The sequence below is a fragment of the Salvelinus sp. IW2-2015 genome, linkage group LG4q.1:29 (assembly GCF_002910315.2).
Source record: "Salvelinus sp. IW2-2015 linkage group LG4q.1:29, ASM291031v2, whole genome shotgun sequence".
NCBI lineage: Eukaryota > Metazoa > Chordata > Actinopteri > Salmoniformes > Salmonidae > Salvelinus > Salvelinus sp. IW2-2015.
In genome coordinates this window covers 36,388,819-36,413,793 of record NC_036842.1, presented here as the reverse complement: position 1 = coordinate 36,413,793, position 24,975 = coordinate 36,388,819, and the positions used below count along the sequence as shown (strand labels likewise).

The following is a 24,975-nucleotide window of genomic DNA, read 5'->3' as shown; positions in this document are numbered from 1 at the left end:
TCAATAGAAAGTAGTGTCTGCAGACACACTAATCTGAACCAGGATTAAAATGTCCACATGGATGTAAAAGCCCTGTATTTGCTAATCTCTTAACCTTAAAATGTAATTATCGAAGGTCTGTACAGGATTTGAATGAATGACACATACCTTAGCTCAGCAACAAACTGAATGATCTCTGTGATAAGGTCATCTTACCAATGATACATATGTTAATGAGTTGTGTATTTTACAACATACTAATAATTATCTTGTCAACTTGGCACAGTTAGATTAGATACTTCTCACTTGTGGGTACTAATTTAACTAGATGCAACTCATTAAGAAATGAGATTATTCCATGACTCAATCATACTTCCCAATGATTTCCTCTAAAATACTGTACATTCAAGTTGTACCTTTATTACAAGAAGTATTACATAATTACATGTTTTACATGAATTAGTCTGCTATGTTACATTGTTAAGTTGGACATGAACACCTTATTTGCCATTTTGTAATAAAGAAAATAAGAAACATTTGGTCAGTAAGAATAATTTGTTGGTCACTGGTCAGTTACGAAAAAAGTCCTTTGTTCTTTTTGGTTTTCTTTGTACAGGCCAACGAACTTGAACCTCTTGGTAGTTCAGCCCAGTCCGGTAGTTTTCTCTTCGCCGGCTGGCTGACATTCTGTGGAGAAATGAACATGTATTGACAACAATGAGTCCACTCTTGGTCGATAGTTATTGTTGGCTCCACTGAAAACTAGCAAAGCTCTACACCTCTACACCTCCGGTGGCGCCCCAGTGTTTCCCCACCTCCGGTGGCGCCCCAGTGTTTCCCCACCTCCGGTGGCGCCACAGTGTTTCCCCACCTCCGGTGGCGCCACCGGAGACAGTGTTTCCCCACCTCCGGTGGCGCCCAGTGTTTCCCCACCTCCGGTGGCGCCCAGTGTTTCCCACCTCCGGTGGCGCCCCAGTGTTTCCCCACTCCGGTGGGCGCCACAGTGTTTCCCACTCCGGTGGCGCCACCGGAGACAGTGTTTCCCCACCTCGGTGGCGCCACGAGACAGTGTTTCCCCACCTCCGGTGGCGCACCGGAGACAGTGTTTCCCCACCTCCGGTGGCGCACACGAATAGGGAAACCCTGGTTTACCAGGTGGGCACACGACATCTTAATTCCATAATCCTCTGGTGGTAAACTGGTTCTGGTTGAGACGTCATATAACCAGTTTACAACCAACTGGTCTCTATTACAACCAGATAAAGTCTTTCATGACTTTGTGGAAAACACGTCAAATCTTCGTTATTGTAAAGACGCCTTTTTCATAAAAAAGACGTGAACCAAACATCCCTATCAAACCAATAWACAACCTGACGCCATTGCAACCYGTTTTGCCTGCTGGGTACTCCCTTTCAAGTTCTTATCATCAACCTACTAAATGTGAACTTCACACATTTGTTCTGGCAATGTTCTGGTACTGAGAACTTCACCGGCTGTCATGTAAAATATGGAAAGGTACTTCAGGGAGAAATCTGCTCCAAAGTTTTTACGGAGATCATGTAGGAGAAAGCTCTGGTGGGACTTTGTTAAATTGAGTGTTTGTCTGCAGAATTGGTCCCAGTTGTTGCATCAAATCCACAGTTCTTTAGTCAAATAAAATCACATTCCATCTTTCACTCCGGTTCTTTCCACCTGAATTGAGTTGTATTGGTGTTAAATGGATGGATGAACGCAATTAACATTTCCCAGATATTATTATTTGTTGTAAGAAATGTCCTCTATAAATCAAATTAGATTTGAAGTAACTTCTAATATGCGTATTTAACACCCATTAAAAGTATGTGCTGTTAACATAATTAACAAAAACAGCATTTTCTTTAAATTTATAACCTTTATAAGAACAAATTATGTTATGGTGAGGCTTGTGGTGTCTCCTGAAGCTAGACAGAGATTAGAAGAAGGAGCTCTGGTGAATAAACCACACTGGATTAGGAGTCCGACCTACAGTACGTGACCTATTGGTTGGGTAAATAGAGACGCCATGCAGCCGATAACACTGCTCTTACTGAAAAACTCAGGGGTCCTCAGTGACTCTCTGTGTCTCCTCAAGTCAGAGATACAAAAATGCTTAGAAGCCCAGAATGACTTAAGCTTAAAAAAAATAGAGGTTGAGGAATGCACGCAAACCTCAGACAATAAATCCCCCATCTGTGACACCTCTGATATCTACTATGACAAGTTCTAAAAACAAAGCTGACGTATTAGTGTCSTGGTCCTGTGATTGAAAACCAACCACAGTAAAAGAAACAAGCTGTTGTCAAAACAACTGTATAGAGGCTTTATGAGAAATAGATCTCTTGGCCACACAGCTGATAAAAACGGGATCTGGACTTCAATCTATTTGATGGGCATGTTATAATGAAGTATAGGAAATATGTACCAGCACAAATTTGTAACGGCCAAATGTGCCGAGAGACAATAATTCACATGGCTAGACTGCTACAATCGGTTGGACCTGGAGACTAAACTGGACTTCCCGGATTCTCCTTTGGTCTAGTGTCCGCAGTCCATTGTATGTCTATGTGAGTCTCATGCACGCAGCTGCATCAATACAAGACACACAAGCGTGCTATCCAACATCGGATTACCATTCATCACAATTCCTCCTAAGCCATTTATCTGACCCCTCTAAATGTAATTTCCTCGAGGAGAGCATTTATTTTTTTGTTGGTCTCCCTCAATCTCATTGGTGCTAAATCTTTAGTGACCTCACCGCCGCCGCTCGGTGAAGGGGAGAACAGATCCGGCTGTTGATCTATTTAGAGGGAGCTCTAATGCACATATTGATCTACAGGTTACCATGAATAGGAGGCACAGTGGAGCGTGCGGAGAAGGTGGAAAAATAAAGCTTTCAAGTACACATTCACATCAACAGTCAATGATTGAGGGGTTTTTCTTTGATGAGAAACACTGATAAAAAAAAAAAACTCAAATTGATCGTGGTGAAGAAATGCAGTCAGTTATGTCTGGACACCCTTGCAGTCAGTTATGTCTGGACACCCCTGCAGTCAGTTATGTCTGGACACCCTTGCAGTCAGTTATGTCTGCATGTGAGGCTCCACAACTCAACAGTCTGCTGACCACTGCAGCCTGGTCCCAGCTCTTCACCACTGCAGACTGTTCTGACCACTGCAGCCTGATCCCAGCTCTTGACCACTGCAGACTGTGCTGACCACTGCAGCCTGATCCCAGCGCTTGACCACTGCAGACTGTGCTGACCACTGCAGCCTGGTCCCAGCTCTTCACCACTGCAGACTGTTCTGTCCACACCTGGTCCCAGCTCTTGACCACTGCAGACCCTCGCCACAGCAGGGGTGTCCAGTGGCCTTTAACCCACGAGTCCCACCGCGACGCCGGCGCCAGTTGGACTTCTAACCACTCTTAAACATTGTGTGTTTGAGCTAAAGAGGGCTGAGCCAGAATGGTGTTTATGAGACAAGGTCMGATCCCGAAGGGGACCGGGTCTTTTGACAAAAACGTCTGTAGAAGCCGAATGGTTTGAGCTACAAACTATTAAAAAACTATGAAAAGCTGAGACTCACAAACACACATTTTGCTATATAAGAGTCATTATGGTAAGGGGTTCAAAAAAGGGAAATCATATACGGTAATAAGTTGCTGTCAAACTCCACACAGTAGTCACTGACTAGTTGGATATTAATTTCCCACAGAGCAAACAATTTCTGTACTTACAGCCTTCTATAAATTAATTTATCAGGTTTTTGCTTTGGCGGACTTCATTTAATTTTTTTAAATAATTTGTCCATAGAATTCATGAATGCAACAGTTTATATCAAATAGTGTTGTGTTCTACTTGTAGCCCTGGTTGTCCTGAACAGGACATGGTACAACAATTCATTGTGAGGCTAAATATAAGGACTGGACATACAGATAAATGAAAAGCCGATTTTTGCAGGGGTCTCGGGACTGATGGGGTTAAAGGAGGTCAAAGGGCGTTCAAGATGCTCCCGCTGAGCGCTGACCCCAGGTCAGAGGTTAAACGTAAACCAGCTCCAGGCAAAGCCAGGGCACACTCATCTCGTTAGACGGGGGACACCACGTTTTCATCGATCCTCCCGTGTGGGATTAGCGAGATCCAAGGGTCACGACCCTCTGGAAAACGTCACAAATAAACAAAGCTCTTTGTGGCGAATAACAATTAACTCTGCATTAACCAGAGGGTCTGTGTGTTCGCCTGACTGGGGCGGGTGGACATCCTGCTGTGGGCTCATCTGGCGCAGATCTGTTTTTGTTTTGGATTTATGGTGAATTCCTGCATGTCAGGGCACAAGATCACCACCCGTGTCATCAGGGAGATCTCTTAAGTTGCACGCAATTGTCGGTATTAAACAGCTCTCAAACAATCTGCTCTGTTGTGCTGTGAAAACCACAACTGGAGGATGGCAGTAGTATCACTACAACTGTGTGACGGTATTTCTAGTCACACTGCCAGCAGGACACCAGAATGACTACAAAACGACCAGTTAGTGGATGCATAACGCATCATTTCAGTGGGTCAATGACACTACTTCCCTTTCTATTGAGGACCTTTAGCTACAGGAGTGGGTGAGATATAAATTGGGCTTGATGGAAGGTATTACCAACTGGATTTATGCTAATGAGTTCAGCTCCATCCAATTCTACGTGGAAATGAGGACCTTAGCGTGGACACCCTGGGAAGAGAGATCAACAGCTGAACAAGAGCACTGACGTTGACCTAGAGAGCTCCACACACTGGAAGTACAGACTGGAAGCTGTTGCGCATTTTCCACTTAGTGGAGTTTTCCCAGGGTTTTGAAAAGGCTTACTGAGTAGCAGTAGCGTGCCGTGGGCCTGGGGCCTGGGCCTTCAGTGAGGTCCTACACAGTCCCACCCGAATTAATCCACCTCTTATTACAGAAACGCAGTATAACCAGGCGTTGCGTCACCTTGAAATTGACATTTTTATTCAGAGAATTGCAGGGGAAGAGTACAATACAGTACAGTTCAACTAATAGGCAAGAACATAGTCGAGTGCAACAGAGTTATATTAATATTCTTCTTCRATCCATTTCTGGTCCACAAACTTTGAGCTTTAAGTCCCCCAAAAAATAAATACAGTGTGTTCACTAAACAGCGCATTGTCGCACCCAAAGCAGTTTCACCGTGATGATAGACACATAACTATTCACTGAAAATAAAAGAAAGAAAACAAATAATTTGCAACATAGGCTATTTGCCATTTTATTTTGTTAATATATAGGGTATTTAATATTAACGAAATAAAATGCGAAACATACATACACATTTAATAAAAAATAAAATGCATTGTATGCCTACTCACCAAAGACTGATTATTTGAACACAAAATCCTTCCTCCTTTCTTTCCTCAAGAAGACTTCAATGACTCTGTGACTCTGTACAGTCTATCTGTGCGTTTTAGTTCCACCAATAAGTCCTTTTCTATCGACATGGAGGCTAATGCTGAAAGCCGAGTCTGTCCAGTAGCATTTCTGGAATACGTTTTGATTCGCTTTAAGGCCGAGAATGACCGCTCGACAGAAGCCGTGGACACAGGGATAGTCACTGTCACACATGCCAATGTGTAAAGTTGCCCCATGTCCTCATTCAGATTTTTCTGCTTAAGGAAATCAAGGAGATCAGAGGGACTTTTCCCTTCAAAATCAGTCATAGCATACATTACAGTCAGTTCTGTTTTTAGCTTGGATAGGTCGAACAGTGTTCCGTGACTCTCTGTTAAGCTGGAGAAGGCTGTTTTCGGGATTTTTTCCCGGTAGGTCTGAAAGTGCCGGGGGTCCAGGAGGGAGAGAAACATTAATTTTTCGTGGTCTTGAAACCTGTTTCGTATCTGGCAAAGAATGTTGTCCAGAATATTGCTGTGGAGTTGTTGATAGTATGTGCGAGGGTCTCCTTGTGCTGGGCCTCTGCGTGCGCTGGGTGAACTTGAGATGCGCGCTGTGTCATCGTAGATTTGACTGAACCTGCACCTCTCTCGCTCAATTGTGTCACAAAACTCGTTCACCCTTGTCAGGCAGAATTGTACATCCAAAGTTTGTTTCTGTAGAATTCCAAAAAGCACATCCGAATAATAAAAATCCCATTGAATGTTTCAAGCAAAAAACAAAACTCAAAATCATCCAAACGTGCATTAAATCCATCAGCCATAAGCACAGTATCCCCGTCATGGTCATCATGATGTTCCAGTAAGTGGTTAAACAGCTCCTTTAGGGCAACTCTCTTTTTCAAAGACTGCATTGACCAATCTAGATGTATATTGCCACCTCGTTGGTGCAACCTTAGGAAGACGACGCTTGCAGATGTCATCCAGCAGTTGCGTGCGTTTAGGGGATCGTGAGAAAAATGCTGCAGGCCATTGAGGTTGGCAAAGAAAGACCTTGCATTCTTTAAGCTTTGAGGCTCCTTGAGTCCGTACTAAATTTAATCGATGTGCATAGCAGTGAATGAATAAGGCCATCGGTCCCTCTCCTTAACTTTAGCCTGCACCCATTGAGTCCAGATGCCATGACTGCTGCGCCATCAAAACACTGTGCCACAACTTTATCCAGACTACATTCATTTTCCTCCAAGAAACGGAAAATAAGAGCGGCAATGTCATCACCCCCCTTTCCCGCTTGTCACATCTTCAAATCGGATAAATCGCTCCTTGATCCTGTGTCCGTCACATAACCGCAGGACGAGTGAGAGCTGTACTGCATTTCCCCTTTGGTGTCTCGTTGCTGCCTTGGTTAGACAACTCAAGTTTGCAAAGCCAGTGTGGCTCCAACACCAAATCGATCACTTGCAAATAATAGGCATTCCCAGCAGTACAGTTTGCAGTGCTTCTCGGAGCCTGTGAGCCATTGATAGCGCTCGTAGTTGGAACTTTGAAAGTGGCGAACGAACCCCTTTCCCGCCTGTGACAGGCTTTGTAGCATCGGCGTCGGGTGACCTCTCCTTACAATGTCTAACTTTTCTTGAAAAGTTCGTCTTGAGAATGGCGTTATAATTATATCCTCGACCAAATCGATATCTTCTCCTCCTTCCGCCATTGTGGGTTGAAAAACAGCTTAGTTGTACGCAAATTAAATTGTTTATCAAATTCAGTTTCTAGTTCTGAGGATCTGCATAGACCTGCCCATAGGACCTGCTTCTCAAATATGTGGTAAAATCCAATCAAAAGACGTGCACGCACTACGCCTGCTAGCTGGCTCCTGTGTAACACTGGAGCCAGCCAGCAGGCGTACAATAGCCAACTCTAAAGCTGATTGGTTGACACTAAATTTTCATTTCCATTCACTTTAAGCTACAAGCGCCCGCACTGTTGATTCTGAAGGCCTGAGGGCAGATTTTAGACCCCTGGCAACACATGATGGCTGAATATGATTGGATAAAAGATCTAACATAAAGACCAGCCCTCCAAATCTCAACCTGGGGCTAGAAGCAGTGCAACCAAGAGGAAAGCTATGAAATGAAGAGTATAATTCTTACTCTGGGGAATAATTTAATACATATTTGTGGGAAAATATATTTTAAAAATATATATATTCTGATGATGTTTAGGCCAGCAGAGAAGGCCTTGCTGGCCCTGACGGCCCACCACTGCTGAGTAGTTTCTTTAATGCAGGGAAAGGGATTTTTCTTTTCTTTTTAAAAAATAAAAACATTTTACCCCCTTTTTCGCCCCAATTTCGTGGTATCCAATTGTTAGTAATTACTATCTTGTCTCATCGCTACGACTCCCGTACGGGCTCGGGAGAGACGAAGGTCGAAAGCCATGCGTCCTCCGAAACACAACCAAGGTCGCCAGGTGCACGGTGTTTCCTCCGACACATTGGTGCGGCTGGCTTCCGGGTTGGATGCACGCTGGGTTAAGAAGCAGTGCGGCTTGGTTGGCCGCACTGCTTCTTAACACAGCGCGCATCCAACCCGGAAGCCAGCRGCACCAATGAGAGCAGATATTTATCCTCCTCTGCCTCATTGATGATTAAATCCACAGTTAAAATAATACGTATTCATCGCCTTGGTTGTAATGTAAGAAATATCATTTATATCATCACGTATCCCACACATTGACACTTGTTATGTTTGTGAATCAAAKATGTGTCTATTTTGCTGAAATAATAGGTCTGGTATATCGTTTCATATCGTGAGTGAAATCCACTTTTTCTAGGCTGAGAAAAACACACAACAGCAAATCAATAACTTCTACCTGAGGAGGGGGGTCATTGAAGAGTTCCTGTGTGTCCTCATCCAGCGGCTCRTTGTTCCAGGATGCCAGCTTCACTGCACTGGTCTGGGGGACAGCCGTGGCGGCTGCAGTAAGAGCCTTAGGGGCAAGGACATACTCTGGGATGGGACCCACTTCCTACCAGAGAGAGAGAAGACAACACATCATCTTTAGTAGGAGACACATTGACTGAGACATACTGCAAATCATGTTAGTCCACAAATGCAGATAGGTTTCCGCAGAGGTGTATTGGTGTAAAAAGTACAGGCTAGTTTTGAAACAGTTTGTCTTTGTTAGCTGAACATTACCTCTGGCATTGGAAGATCCCTGAAGAGGTCATCCTCTTCCATACTCATCTCCATCTCGTCTGGGAGTCCGACTGCTGACCAACCAACCGGTTGGGGTGGGGATAGCTCCACTGGGGCTGGCTGGGCTGGGGATAGCTTGATGGGGGCTGGCTGGGCTGGGGATAGCTTGATGGGGGCTGGCTGGGCTGGGGATAGCTTGATGGGGGCTGGCTGGGCTGGGGATAGCTTGATGGGGGCTGGCTGGGCTGGGGATAGCTTGATGGGGGCTGGCTGGGCTGGGGATAGCTTGATGGGGGCTGGCTGGGCTGGGGATAGCTTGATGGGGGCTGGCTGGGCTGGGTCTTTTTCTGTCCACACTGGCTTGTGGACGGAAGGTTCTCTCACTGGTTTGTCCTGGAAGAAACACACAAGTGAAGTGCCTACTTAGTGCTAATGAATGATGTCACATATGACTTGAGAGCTGGATTCCATTAGGAGCTAGTATTTACAACTGCAACAAAATCCTACCCAAACTGACAGTGTCAAATATCACTATGAGCCACTAACATGGACTCAACAGCAACGAGGGAGATGACTCCCATGTAGAAGTGAGCCAGTGGTGTGAAAAACCTCCCAAGCTGCTTTCACATCTGGAGAGGGGAGTGGGGCTAGGCTGGGCAGTGGGGCTGAGGACAGGGGCCAGGCTGGGTCATGAAGCTTGGCTTGGGCATGGGGCCGGGCTTGTCGTGCTGCGTCAGCCTTTAAGGAAATAGGTCCTCTGTAGTAATCAGTCTGAGAGGAAGGCACCAGATGTCAGCCTTTAAAGCCTGTCCCCTTAATGGGGACTAGAGCAGCCTGAGAGATTGGGCTCTGCACTGACAAGAGTGGCCATAGAGGGAGAGGAGGAGAGAGGGGGAGGAGGAGAAGAGAGAAAAAGAGGGATAAAGAGAGCGTGTACGGGAAAAGAGAGAGAGATAAAGAGACTATAGTGCACGACTTTAGGGCTGGAGATGTCATTATACCTTCACCTTGAAGGAGTTGTTATCAACCACACTGAGAAATGAACCGTCACACAGGTGTATTTGAAAGGCTTAGCTTAGCTGAGAAGGCTTTGTCACGGGCACAATCTGAATATAAAATGAAATATATCCACGGTGAATTATGTAGTAACACTTATTGCACACAAAGTGAGTCCATGCAACTTGTGACGCACATTTTTTTATCCTGAACTTATTTAGGCTTGCCATAACAAAGGGGTTGAATACTTATTGACACAAGACATTTCAGTTTTCATTTTATTTGTAAACATTTCTCCAAACATAATTCCACTTTGACATTATGGGGTATTGTGTGTAAACCACTGGCACAAAATCTCAATTTAATAAATGTTCAATTCAGGCTGTAACACAACAAAATGTGGAAAAAGTCAGGGGGTGTGAATTCTTTAAGGCACTGTAGATAGATAGTAGCGTCGTTCATCAGGAGTAGTGATATGTACATCAAATGATGGCTACATTCTGGGCTTGATAAGGAGGAATAAACTACCTGACATCAGTGCATTTCTAATCAGAAAGTAGGATCCGTGCTGACTACAGGGGAGAGAGACCCTCATGAGACACTTACCCCGGTTGTACCCCAATGAAGGAGAAATAAACCAAGGGAATACAGTCGTGTAACGCTTCGATCACAACGACAGCGTCATTGCATTTTGGTACACCAGATGGTCTGGTGCGGTGTGTCACAGCATCATTAGACTGAGCTTGTCATTGCAGGCAATCTCAACGCTTTGCGTTACAGGGAAGACATCCTCCTCCCTCATGTGGTACCCTTACTGCAGGCTCATCCTGACATGACCCTCCAGCATGACAATGCCACCAGCCATACTGCTCGTTCTGTGCGTGATTTCCTGCAAGACAGGAATGTCAGTGTTCTACCATGGCCAGCGAAGAGCCCGGATCTCAATCCCATTGAGCACGTCTGGGACCTGTTGGATCGGAGGTTGAGGGCTAGGGCCATCCATTCCCCCCAGAAATGTCCAGGAACTTACAGGTGCTTTGGTGGAAGAGTGGGGTAACATCTCACAACAAGAACTGGCAAATCTGGTGCAGTCCATTAGGAGATGCACTGCAGTACTTAATGCAGCTGGTGGCCACACCAGATACTGACTGTTACTTTTGATTTTGACCCCCCCTTTGTTCAGGGACACATTATTCCATTTCTGTTAGTCACATGTCCGTGGAACTTGTTCAGTTTATGTCTCAGTTATTGAATCTTGTTAAACAAATATTTACACATGTTAAGTTTGCTGAAAATTAACACAGTTGACAGTGAGAGGAAATTTATTTTTTTGCTGAGTTTATCACAATTCCCCCCCCCCCCATCTCAAAATGGATTGGTTTTGACCGTTTGGAAGTAACCTTATTTTTTTCCTCCCACATCAGCGATGCAGCGCAACTTGCAAAACGTGATTGCTGTCCTTGTTATGAAATCATCAACTTTACCCTGTATAACTAAAAATGACCATAAACACTGATTGTTTACCAAAACTATTTCGGATGGTGAACCTGAAAAATCCCCATTCAGCAGGTATAGCCAGATGAGTTCTTTTTTTTATTCTGGTAAAAACACCATTACCAACAGCGCCTATGTCATGTGATAGTTTTGTTGTCACAACTAATAAAGCCGTATATCGTACAAGCCATTTTAGCATTTGAATGCTGAAGGTAAAGAGCAGATGTGCAAGATCAGGCCACATGTCACATAAGATGTTTTCGGAAGGCAGACCGTAATATGAGCAACGACTGTTAGTGAACCGGCGATTCGTAACGTTTGAATTGATTTCCTGAACGATGCATCCTACATTTGGATCAGTTTGGGGTCCGTGGACCGATGCCCTAGTATCTTAAACACTTGTATCTGGGACCGATGCGTATTTGTGAATCGTTACATCCCTAGATAAAAGCGTCTGCTAATTGACAGATATTATATAACAAAAATCTTATATTGACCTCTGGTTCTATCCAGGTGAGCTCAGGCTGCTGTAGGCTGGTGGAAACAGCAGGTGGGGCCGTGGGCATCCCCTGTCTCTGCAGCAGCTCCACAGTCAACTGGATGAGGAAGGTGCTAATGTCTTCGGGGACTCTGGCTCGAATGGCCTTGATGTCACTGAGGTCTGGGGAAAGAGGATGGGTTAGTCGAGAGCGACAAGGTTTGTCAGTGTGGAGAGAGGGGGGGTTCTCAATTAGAGAAAAAAAATATCAGAATTAGGCTGCCTGTGTTAATGTAGCCGAAGCGTCTCAGAGTAGAAGTACAGATCTGGGATCGGTTTCGCCTTTTACATCATATTGAAAAAGAGAGGGAACCTGATCCAAGATAAGCATTCCTACTCAGGAGTTTTTTCTGATCTGGGAAATCTGCTGACCCTAAACCATGCCGGGACGTGATAAGATTGTTTATCTTGGTAAATAAAGTTTAATGTAGCCTGGGTCAGTCTGTTTCTGCCCCTTCACAATGACAACAATAGAGTTGGCAAGAGCATAAACAGATCTGGGACCAGGCTACAGAAGTAGACAACAGATCTGGGACCAGGCTACAGAAGGAGACAACAGATCTGGGACCAGGCTACAGAAGTAGACAACAGATCTGGGGCCAGGCTAGTGTTTAATGCAGAGTTTTTCTCAACCTAGATGAGACTTTGAGATCTAATCTAATTTTGAGCGATACAGGAAGTGATATGTCCGTACCAGAGTTGACAGGGTGTGACTGGATGATGCGGCTGACGGTAGTTCGTATGGCGGTTGTTAGACCAGCTCTCTCTGTGTCCAGTGGGTGGTTTGCCCTGAAGGCCTGGATCAGCTGAGTTTCTAGCACAGCAACGGGTAAACTGCGCACATCAGACACCTGCCTCTGAACACAACACACACATATCTTTAAGAACAACACATTACATGCTTATAGTGCTCATAAAGGACGGTGTCAGTTGAGGAGCACAGTAGGTGGAAATTGAATTCAGGTCTGTGCACCGAAATCGTCCATCGTCTTCGATGTCCAGATATATGCATGTTAGTGGTGGTATGTATATCAAATTTGAATACAGCCCTAAATTGAAAATATATATATTTTTTTTTATTATACCAAACCAAGTAGAGCCGTACTGGCCTGGTTTGACTCCCACCATAGTTGCAGAAACTGTAGGAGAAAGGCTCATGTAGAAAGAATCTCCCAGCAAGCATAGCATGCTTCTTAATGGTATGACATTGTGAAAAGGATACGATCTCCAATTGAAATAAATAAAACCAGATGGCCATTTCATGTAGCCAGGACTAGAACAGGGCTCTCTAACCATGCTCTTGCCCTCCTCCTGGAACAGTCTGTAGGTGATAGCAATACTGTTGGGTAGAGAGGAGGACCTCCCAGTCACCGCCCCCCTAACGCTCTCTGGACCTGGGGCTGCAGCCAGAGTCGAGGAGTCCACCTGGACAACAGACAAGAGTTTAAGACATTGTTGAACACCCTGTATAAATACCAGCCAATGTGTTGTTTGCCATGTTGTTGGTAGTAGAATCTGGGAAAACACATTTAGGAACACGTGATGAGACCAATTGTTATGATCATGTAGGATTAACTTATGGTTTATGATAGTCGAATCATAGCCTATGCCTGTCTCAATTATGGACATGACTTACCTTCAAGTTGTGAAGCTCACAGAAACTTGCTATGGTTTTGAGGAGGGGTATAAGCATGCTGGACTTTGCCTCAGAAACACCATCCACCTGCTTCAGACTGGACACAGTGCACGGCCTGCAAAACACCAACACCATCATCAACTAGCAAACAGTACACTGAATTTTTTTACTATTTTCCATGTTAACATTTAAGGATTATGACATTTTTAAAAAGAGATTATTACTCACTAGTAGTTATTTTAATACAGCAGCATGCTAAATGATAATTACATATCAGTATGAACACAGATCTGGCCAAAGAACCAGGGAGGTCTGTGGCTATGACCTGTTTTGACCACCAGCTTTGTTAACCTGCAAACGTTTGTTTACCAGTCAAACGTTTGGTCACACCTACTCATTCAAGGGTTTTTCTTTTTACACATTGTAAAATAATAGTGAAGACATCAGAACTATGAAATAACACATGGAATCATGTAGTAACCCCCCAAAAAAGTGTTAAACAAATCAAAATATATTTTATATTTGAGATTCTTCAAAGTAGCTACCCTTTGCCTTGAGGACCACTTTGCACACTCTTGGAATTCTCTCAACCAGCTTCGTGAGGTAGTCACCTGGAATGCATTTCAATTAACAGGTGTGCCTCGTTAAAAGTTAATTTYTGGAATTTCTTTCCTTCTTAATGCGTTTGAGCCAATCAGTTGTGTTGTGACAAGGTAGGGGTGGTATACAGAAGATAGGCCTATTTGGTAAAAGACCAAGTCCATATTATGTCAAGAACAGCTCAAAAAAGCAAAGAGAAACGACAGTTTACATGAAGGCAAAAGGTGGCTACTTTCAAGAATCTAAAATACATTTTGATTTGTTTAACACTTTTTTGGTTACTACATGATTCCATGTGTCATTTCATAGTTTTAATGTCTTCACTACTTTTCTACAATGTAGAAAAAACCTTGAACGACTAGGTGTCCAAACTTTTGACTGGTACTGTACATGTTCCACTGAATTCAAAACTAATTATGACTACCGACTCRTGAAAAGTGAACAAGACGAAGTGAGTCACCATACATGAAGGCAGACCCCCATCAACCCACTGTACCTCATCTTGGCCATATCCAGGAGGATTTTGTTGGTGGCCAGTATGGCCGGTGGGATGTCCTTCTCACTGGCCAGTTTCTGTCGTTCAGCAACCAGCTTGGCGTACAACGCCGTCTATGGAACAACAAATTACAGAGATATTTACAAGAGAGGAACATCAGCAAGAATCAACAAATTATGACATGTAATGCAATGAGCTATAGGCAGCATAGGAGAAGTCTGCTTTTCTTTTTAATCCTATCTGGAATTACAGTACACTGACTATGAAACGAGAGGCTCTYCAAGATCACGTTTCACAGCATATATTTCTATGGGAGGCCGCACATTGATGGGGACTTACATACAAGATCATTGTCCATAATAAGTAAGTGTTCTCCATATTATTTATTTTGTATTCTTTTCGTATGTCTGCCAGTCTTTGTGCAAAATGTGATGTGTGTCACTGTACTTTGTCTTGTAATTGATGCAATCGAATTACCTTTTGGGGACAATAACAATTTATTGAATTGACTGGTTTCATCAAATAGAGTGCATCTTAAAAAGGAGTATGGATTATTGCTCTGTTGACTCTACCTGCAGTTCAAGCTCTCTGGCGGAGATGGGGGTTGGCTGTGGTTTGGACACCGCTACCTGGGTCAACAACTTGGACGGCGTCCTGTCACTAAAAATACATGTAACGAAAAGCCATCAAACCCGATAATTCATATCTTCCTATAACCCGAGGGCTGGTTTCCAGAACACAGATCAAGCCTAGTCTTGGACTAAAAAGCATTAATCAATGGAAAAGTTCCACTGAAAGGGCTTTTTAGTCCAAGACTTAACTTGGTGTCTGGGAAACCATACACTTTTATTAAAATATTCACCTATTGTGTTGTTTCAGAGGTTTCACACTACAAAATTGGATCTGAACAAACTAAGTACACATAAACAGGCAAATATCATGTCCTCTATTCTCGACATCAACCTCTTCATACCTGCTTGATGACATGTCCAACTTCTGGATAGATTTGCTGTTGACTGGCCTAGAACAGACATTTAACCCATTGTTCTGTGGAGAGACAAAAAAATMAAAATCACATTTGACATATTCAACACTTATTGACCGTCAACCATTTTCCATCTATAACATGCACTTCAATAGTGTTGTTGCATGAAAAAGTATTTCAGTTGGTACTTAAGTGTTACAAAAAATAAAAATAGACCCACTATAAACTAAGTGCAACTTATAAAGGCATAAATAAAGCCTACATAAAAGGCTTCATAAGCACCACAAATGCTTCACAAATCTATAAGCGCATGTTATACTTMATCAATTGTGTATAAACATAAACATGTGTTATGACACACTGTACACTGTGGCAGCTCACCCTACAGTGGGAAGGACTTGTCACCTTTTACACAGCATTTATAGAGTATGACATACGCTTATAGATTTGTGAAGCATTTATGTAGTGCTTATGAAGCCTTTATAAGTTGTACTTTGTTTAAAGTGGGACCAAATAATCAGATCTGTAAAAACATTATTGGTGGAGGCTAGTCATTCTCTCTGTACCAATCCTCCAGAACACACTCACCTGAGAGGTGGAATACTGTCTGTCAGGGGCATTAGTGATGGAGGCCGCAGGGTTCTGCTTTCGTCTGAAATCAGAGGCACACAGAGCTTTTTGTACTGGGTTGACAAAATTCCCTGTGACTACTCACCAATGATTGAATAACTATTTGTAACATGAAGACACTGAACTACTGGTGAGTGTTCACCAAACAGCCCACAGTACCAGACGACAGACATAAAGGTGACATTTCAATAAAATGAAACATGTTTAGTGAGCTTTGCATTTTTGAGGCATTTGATAATTGATCAAATTAGGATGAAACACAGCTCCACAAAATAACACAGCCAATGTGACTCGCTCTAAGAGTAAGCATTCACTAAATGACTGAACTGTAAAATGTAAAGAAAGCTCCACAAAATAACACAGCCAATGTGACTCGCTCTAAGAGTAAGCATTCACTAAATGACTGAACTGTAAAATGTAAAGAAAGTCAAGGGCAGAACTTGACTGGAAGCCAAAGAAAACACGTGTGTGTGCATGTGTGGAGAGAGCCAGAAAGGCGCACTATGAAACAGAGAGGAAGAAGATATCAAAAGACAACACATTGATACATCCAGGAGCCATATCATGGTGGTGATTTGCACCATTTCACACTCATTTAAAAAGGAGACAGCTGCAGGATGGTGGAGCCAGGGAAGAATATGGAGGCCTTGTCAAGAACAAGGGAGTTTTAACATAATGCTTTGGCTACACTAACCTCCACTACACAGCTCTCAGGGATGCTGACAAGCTGATGACATTCCAGAAGCATCGCGTCTGCACCACACACACACTAATAACATCGCGTCTGCACCACACACACACTAATACATCGCGTCTGCACCACACACACACTAATAACATCGCGTCTGCACCACACACACACTAATAACATCGCGTCTGCACCACACACACACTAATAATCCCAAATAACTTCCCTTTCCCAAAGCCTGGAAAATCTGGAATTACACTAAATATTATAAACATGTCATTATGCAACAGAATATACAAAAGTCGTCTAGAATTACAGCTTTTTCTCAAATCTAATAAAATAATAAAAATGTATTTGTCACATGCGCCGGTGTAGACTTAACCGTGAAAATTGTAACAAGAGGAAAAAAATACACAAGAAAGGAGCTATATTTTTTATTTAACCTTTATTTAACTAGGCAAGTCAGTTAAGAACAAATTCTTATTTTCAATGACGGCCTACTCCGGCCAAACCCGGACGATGCTGGGCCAATTGTGCAACGCCCTATGGGACTCCCAATCACAGCTGGATGTGATACAGCCTGGATTCGAACCAGGGACTGTAGTGACGCCTCTTGCACTGAGATGCAGTGTCTTAGACCGCTGCGCCACTCGGGAGCCGAGTACGAGTACCAGATCAATGTGCAGCTATATACAGGGAGTACCAGATCAATGTGGAGATATATACAGGGAGTACCATATCAATGGTTTGGGTAACCATTAACTAACTATTTAGCAGTCTTATGGCTAGGGGCAGAAGCTGTCTTGGGGCCTGTTTTCCAGCTGTATTATATGTGAATTTACTGTACAGATTTCAGAGATTTAATTTCATGCCAAATGCCAGGAGATATGCTCCATTTGGCACAACGTTGTGTTAACTTTGATCTCTTTGATGTTTTTACAAACTGTTTTGTTGATGTGTGGCAACAGCTGGTTGCTCCTATAGCCCTATTCGGTCAGGATTCGTTTTACTGGGGAGGATAGGGACGTGTAATTATGTGCACAAGCACAAATCACCACATCCGTCATTTAAGTCCGGTCCAAATATGCCATGTGGGTCATTTTTACAAAGCAGGAGAATAATTCCAACCGGGGGAAAAAAACTGTTTTTCGATTAAATCCAAGGTCCTCTGAATATAGTCCCATGCGAATCGACATCCCTGTGTATTGAGAGAAATGTCTGCGTTTTTTGCTCACGGATTGAGCAAGAAACCAATAACTAAGTCAAATAAATGTATGCTTAAAACAAAGTGCTGCTCAAAGCCTACAGAACGGTGAAAAAGTATTTGCCCCCTTTCTAATGGTTTTGCAAATTTTTGATACGGAATGTTATCAGATCTTCAACCAAAACCTAATATTAGATAAAGGGAACCTGAGTGAACAAATCACAACAATTACATACTTATTTAATTTATTTCATAAAGTTTTGGCAAACCCAATGCCCCTGTGTGAAAAAAGAATTTCCTCCCTTACTCTCAATAACTGGTTGTACCACCTTTAGCTGCAATGACTGCCACCAAATACTTCCTGTAGTTGTTGATCACTCTCTCACATTGCTGTAGAGGAATTTTGGCCCACTAACAATTACTTTTTCACACAGAGGAATTGGGTGTTGCGTAACTTATATGAATACATTTGTAAACTCAGGTTCCCTTTATCTAATACTAAGATCTGATAACATTCAGTATGAAAACTAAAGAAAATCAGAAGGGGGCAAATATTTTTTCATGGCACTGTATATATGAAGGGCCAACATGTATCAACTTTCACAGTGAATGCTTTTGTTTCTACGTTTTCTGCCAACGAATTAAACATCGCCAAGTGCGGCAGTAAAAAAATATTGAGCCTATTTATTAATGCAACCCTTGCTGTTTATAAAGCAGCATTACATCGAGCTAGACTTTTAGAAATGACAAGTTCACTTTCTGGGGGGGCATTTATGATGTCTTCTACTGTGGATCGCTAAAATATCCTAATGATTATGATCCAACTTCCTCAATTAAAATATTATGGCGACCAGTGGCGTGTATTCATGTATGACAAGGGAAGCCAAGCTTCCCCCCAAAAAATGGACAAAAAAATATACAATAAAAAATAGACAACTACAATTGTCCTTCAATTTGCAAGTGGCTGAATACATCTCACCAGAGAAAGCATCAGAGAGAGCAAAACAGCGCCCCTCTGTCTCTCTATGTGTAGCCCATCTATCTGATGCTGTCTGGTCAAAAAGAGTATGACAATTTGGCGCTCACAGAATTGAATTTAATAGCAAGGGAATTCAGCAAGAATTTGGCTCCCCTTGATAATTAAAAAAATAAAGAATAGCCAATCAGCGTTGAGCTAAACTGAGTGACTACCGCAATGAAAAAGTGTTCAGGGAAACCAGTTTGGATTTGGCTATACACCAATCACATTACATCAAAACCCAAACGTAATTGAAAGAAAAAAAATGTTGTCCTCCGGTGGCTTTCCTAAATTAGCCATGAATGGAGACAGGGATCTGGTACCGGCGATTCTGATCCAACCATAAAAATCACACTGTGCATATGTAGCTAGATATAGTAGGCCAATCTTAACTACATTGTTGCACATGAAAGTAAGTTAGGCCTAGGACAACAAACTAAAATAATGTAAACTACTATATGTTAGAGTCATAGACCGTTATGGCAACATGAAAGAGAGGATGGTGGTATTGACGTTCCTCTACGAGTATGGGGAAGGGATCAAGCAATATGCTTTGTGGACTTCAGACAGATGTTGCTCTCTGGTCTTGTGATGAAACAAATGTACATTGGGGCAAAAAAGTATTTAGTCAGCCACCAATTGTGCAAGTTCTCCCACTTAAAAAGATGAGAGAGGCCTGTAATTTTCATCATATGTACACTTCAACTATGACAGACAAAATGAGATGTGTGGTTGAATTTATTCTGCCTGTTGTCTTGGCTTTATATAATCACAGTGGCGTATGAACTAGCGGGTTATAGAGCACAAACAACAATTATTTACAACAGGTTGTAATATGGCTTTTTCCCCCCTGGCTTGGCTTCACCATTGATTTTACCCACGCACCGCTACCGATTGTGACACTATACCAGTGCTTCTCGATTATTTTCTGTTACGCCCCCCCCTAGGAAGAAGTAAACATTTCCCGCCCACCAACTCTCCGCCGCGACTGTAAATAGTATAATTTGTCTATAAAATTGTTATAAGTACACCTCTGCATAACATTGTATCCTTATTAGCATTAAAGAAAACTAAAAAACTAAAAAGAAAGAAAGAAATATAGATCAACTTACAACAAAGAATAACTTTATTAACATTGTTTTTTAGTCTGTAACAGAAAATACTTAAAGTGCATCGATTTGCCTGAAATGTAAAAAAAAAAATCACGCCTTATTTAAACTGTATTTTTTTTTTTACCATTTGATACTGAAAAATAAAATAATCAATAAATAATAATAAATTCAAATTGATCAGCAACATTAACTCAGGAGCACAATATATGAAACACTTTGACCTATAAAACAAAAATGAATAAAACAATGTGCTGATTTAAAAAAAATCTAAATGAGGAAGTCATAGTTTTTATTTTTGCAGCACTTGCGTCATCCAGCATGACAGAGACCATGTCTAATGCTGCAGGCAGTATCAGCTCCTCTGCTATGGAGTTTTTTTGTTGTTGCACTGAGCAATTTGGTACGCCACCTTATATGATGCTAACAGTGCTCGCTGGTTTACTGAAGTAGCATTCACAAAGTGGGACGATTGTTGGCAATATTCGGCACGTTTTCGCTGAAAAAACTCAAGCGGCTTATCAGCGTGACTGGGGTGTAATGTCTTTAAGTGACGCCTTAATTTATTTGGCTTCATGCTGTCCGCTGCCAACATTTTTTGACACAGTAAACATACCGGTCTTTCCTCATCTCCCACCTTAGTCACAGTGAAGCCAAGCGCTACATACGCATTGTCATATTTCCTCGTCTTAGCTTTCGGGAGACTTACGTTTGTCTCATTATCTCCGTCTCTCTCCGCCTTTCTTTTCATCCCTGTTAAATATTTTTCCATGGTGTCTCTTAAGGTTTTGTTATCTGCACTTCATATCTCCTGCTCTGTGCTGTGTGCTCTTGTTCAGTGTAAAAAAAAACTACTCCCTGCAGCAAAAAAAAGCATGTTCCCCGGGGTCACACGCATCGCTCCGAGCCCCCCCAGGGGGGCGCGCCCCACTATTTGAGAAGGACTGCACTATACCAAAAATGGTGTGGTCTGGTTTAGAAACTTTGGATCCAAGCTCAGGTTCGAAGTGTAGCCTGTTATTACCTGGACATGTTGAAATATCTTCATGCCTAGAATTTAAAAAAACTTCCAGGCTTCAATTTATTGAGAAAACATTTATTATTACAGCAGGCAGTTTGGAAAAGACTAATCCCGTCCGAATCGTCCTCTGAAATAATTAACATTCTGGGGTAGGAATAATTACATACCCATCGTTCTCTAGTAATACTAGTCCCGTGCGAATAGGGCATAACATAATAACATAACCAAATGAACCCTTTCCCAATCGCTCCTCTGGAAGCTAAGCCAGGCTAGAACAGGGTTATGTTCACACTGCACACATTTTAAGAAAAGTGTCTGAAACTGAGTGAAACGGGGACATTCTATCTATTGTTTGTCCAATAACGAATGCTCATTTTGGTTATCATGCAAAATGTTTCACTACGGTGTGCCCTAATGAACACGACCCAGATGAGCCTCTCAAAGCCATCCCGATTGAAAGGCATTTGTGCTTCCTCTAAAGAGTGTGTCCTCTCTAAAGAGTGTGTCTCTCCCTAAAGAGTGTGTCCTCTCCCTAAAGAGTGTGTCCTCTCCCTAAAGAGTGTGTCCTCTCCCTAAAGAGTGTGTCCTCTCCCTAAAGAGTGTGTCCTCTCCCTAAAGAGTGTGTCTCTCCCTAAGAGTGTGTCCCTCCCTAAAGAGTGTGCCTCTCCCTAAAGAGTGTGTCCTCTCCCTAAAGAGTGTGTCCTCTCCTAAAGAGTGTGTTCTCCCTAAAGAGTGTGTCCTCTCCCTAAAGAGTGTGCCCTCTCCCTAAAGAGTGTGCCCTCTCCCTAAAGAGTGTGTCCTCTCCCTAAAGAGTGTGTCCTCTCCCTAAAGAGTGTGTCCTCTCCCTAAAGAGTGTGTCCTCTCCCTAAAGAGTGTGTCCTCTCCCTAAAGAGTGTGTCCTCTCCTAAAGAGTGTGTCCTCTCCTAAAAGAGTGTCCTCTCCTAAAGAGTGCCCTCTCCCTAAAGAGTGGCTCTCCCTAAAGAGTGCGCCTCTCCCTAAAGAGTGCTGCCTCTCCCTAAAGAGTGCGCCCTCTCCCTAAAGAGTGCGCCCTCTCCCTAAAGAGTGCGCCTCTCCCTAAAGAGTGCGTCCTCTCCCTAAAGAGTGCGTCTCTCCCTAAAGAGTGCGTCCTCTCCCTAAAGAGTGGTCCTCTCCCTAAAGAGTTGTGTCCTCTCCCTAAAGAGTGTGTCCTCTCCCTAAAGAGTGTGTCCTCTCCCTAATGAGTGTGCACACTAAGTAGCAGTAGAATGTGGTAGTGTACTACGTAGTGCATACCTTAGTGCAGACCAGGTGTTGAGGTCAGGGTCACTCGACTGGAGCAGGAGGGTTCTCTGTTTCTCATCCAGGGCTCGGCTCAGCCACCACCTCCCCTTTGAATAAGAATGATATATTGAAATGGAATTGAACCCATCCCTGAATAAGACACATAATAGAGAAAGCTGTAGTAAGTGGTCGCCTAGTGGTCGCCTAGTGGTCGCCTAGTGGTCGCCTAGTGGTCGCCTAGTGGTCGCCTAGTGGTCGCCTAGTGGTCGCCTCAGGAACAGCCAACATGCTTACTACACCTGATTTCTATAGGCAGTATGCTTAGAAATACGTTTCAGCCATAAACACATTGACAATTCTTGATTTAAGACAAAACAAACTGTCAAAGACATAACATTTACACTAACACCAGGTATCCAAAATAACTGATTCCAGTCTGAGAAACGGTCCTGAGACAGTAGTATAGAATATACTGTTGTGTTATGTTGTAGTATCCAGACCCCTTGACTTTTTCCACGTTATTCTAAAATGTATTAAATTTCATCAATTCCCCCCCCCCCCCTCAATCTACACAGAATACCCCATAATGACAAAGCAAAAACTGAAATATCACGTTTACATAAGTATTCAGATCCTTTACTCAGTACTTTGTTGAAGCATCTTTGGCAGCGATTACAGCCTCGAGTCTTCTTGGGTGTGACGCTACAAGCTTAGCACACCTGTATTTGGGGAGTTTCTCCCCTTCCTGTTGGAAGGTGAACCATGGCCTCAGTCTGAGATCCTGAGCAAGTTTTCATCAAGGATCTCTGTACTTTGTTCCGTTCATCTTTCCCTCGATCCTGACTAGTCTCCCAGTCCCTGACGCTGAAAAACATCCCCACAGTATGATGCTGCCACCACCATGCTTCACCGTAGGGATGGTGCCAGGTTTCCTCGAGATGTGACGCTTGGCACTCAGGCCAAAGAGTTCAATCTAGCTTTCCTTTGGTGCCTTTTAGAAAACTCCAAGCGCGCTGTCATGTGCCTTTTACTGAGGAGTGGCTTCCGTCTGACCACTCTTCCATAAAGGCCTGATTGGTGGAATGCTGCAGAGATGGTTGTCCTTCTGGAAGGTTCTCCCATCACAGAGGAACTCTAGAGCTCTGTCAGAGTGACCATTGAGTTGTTGGTCACCTCCCTGACCAAGGCCCTTCTCCCCCGATTGCTCAGTTTGGCCGGGCTGCCAGCTCTAGGAAGAGTCTTGGTGGTTCCAAACTTATTCAATTTAAAAATGATGGAGGCCACTGTGTTCTTGGGGACCTTCAATGCTGTAGACATTTTTTGGTACCCTTCCCCATACATGTGCCTCGATACAATCCTGTCTTGGAGCTGTACGGACAATACCTTTGAACTCATGGCTTGGTTTTTGCTCTGACATGCACTGTCAACTGTGGGACCTTATATAAACAGGTGTGTGCCTTTCCAAATCATGTCCAATCAATTGAATTTACCACAGATGGCTCCAATCAAGTTGTAGAAACATGATGTTCAATGGAAACAGGATGCACCTGAGCTCAGTTTCGAGTCTCATAGCAAAAGGTCATCAGTCACGTAAATAAGGTATCAGTTTTTTATTTTTAATACATTTGCAAAAATGTCTAAAAACCAGTTTTCACTGTCATAATGGGGTAATGGGGTAGATTGAGGGAAACATTTGTTTTCATCCATTTTGGAATAAGGCTGTAACGTAACAAAATATGGAAAAAGGGGTCTGAATACTTTCCGAATGCACTGTATGTAGTGTTATGTTGTAATATATTATGGTTGTGATACATGTTGTGTTGTTGTGATATGTTGTGATATGTTATGTCGTACCTTGGGGGTGATTTTACAGAGGATACAGAACTTGCTAGTGCCGGTGGCTTCCTTCAGGTATTCCTCATTCACCAGCTCACGTGCCAGGGCTTTCCAGCAGGGCTCAGAGACACTCTTCCCAGCTCCAAACAGAGGGTGACACCGGTATTTCTCAGGAACCCTTTGAGAGTACTGGAAGAAGAAGAACAAGGTCATGTTCATTAGGCACCAAGTAGACTAACGGAAACAGAGTGGGACAACCTGGACACAATCATTTTCCTGTTTTGTTCCAGTATGCCCTAATGAACATGACCCAGCCCAAAACTCTCAAACTCACTGATCCACGGAGGAACAGGATGGGGGCTGCGGAGCCGAATCTCTCCCCCATAGCACTGACGGCTCCCATCAGCTGGAATGCCAACACACCGTAGTCCTGACGCCCACCGTCCACTGTGTCATTTACACCGACTCTGTTCACCGCCCTGAAAACACACACATTCCCAATGGATGATCTAAAACAGGGCTGCCCAACCCTCTTCCTGGAGATCTACTGTCCTGTAGGTTTACAGTCCAACCCTCTTCCTGGAGATCTACTGCCCTGTAGGTTTACAGCCCAACCCTCTTCCTGGAGATCTACTGCCCTGTAGTAGATCCCACAGGACAGTAGATCTCCGGGAAGAGGGTTGGAGTGAAAACCCACAGGACAGTAGATCTCCGGGAAGAGGGTTGGACTGAAAACCCACAGGACAGTAGATCTCCGGGAAGAGGGTTGGAGTGAAAACCTACAGGACAGTAGATCTCCGGGAAGAGGGTTGGAGTGAAAACCCACAGGACAGTAGATCTCCAGGAAGAGGGTTGGAGTGAAAACCTACAGGACAGTAGATCTCCAGGAA

The 24,975-nt window shown here is 43.3% G+C and overlaps 1 protein-coding gene across 3 annotated transcripts in view; it reads right to left on the bottom strand.

The window, feature by feature from the left end:
- Positions 1-379: 379 nt before the first annotated feature.
- Positions 380-24,975, bottom strand: part of wrn (WRN RecQ like helicase) — a 39,312-nt gene continuing 14,716 nt past the window's right edge. For all 3 annotated transcript variants that reach the window (XM_070442881.1, XM_070442882.1, XM_024139247.2), the window contains exons 23-36: positions 24,420-24,564; positions 24,104-24,274; positions 22,262-22,356; positions 15,908-15,971; positions 15,308-15,381; positions 14,907-14,994; positions 14,335-14,447; positions 13,239-13,353; positions 12,896-13,027; positions 12,297-12,459; positions 11,562-11,725; positions 8,575-8,967; positions 8,249-8,404; positions 380-666 (exon numbers count right to left, since the gene is read on the bottom strand). In XM_070442881.1, coding sequence (XP_070298982.1) covers positions 553-666; positions 8,249-8,404; positions 8,575-8,967; positions 11,562-11,725; positions 12,297-12,459; positions 12,896-13,027; positions 13,239-13,353; positions 14,335-14,447; positions 14,907-14,994; positions 15,308-15,381; positions 15,908-15,971; positions 22,262-22,356; positions 24,104-24,274; positions 24,420-24,564 — 1,987 coding nt within the window. In that variant the 3' untranslated portion in view covers positions 380-552. The remainder of the gene's footprint in view (positions 667-8,248; positions 8,405-8,574; positions 8,968-11,561; positions 11,726-12,296; positions 12,460-12,895; positions 13,028-13,238; positions 13,354-14,334; positions 14,448-14,906; positions 14,995-15,307; positions 15,382-15,907; positions 15,972-22,261; positions 22,357-24,103; positions 24,275-24,419; positions 24,565-24,975) is intronic.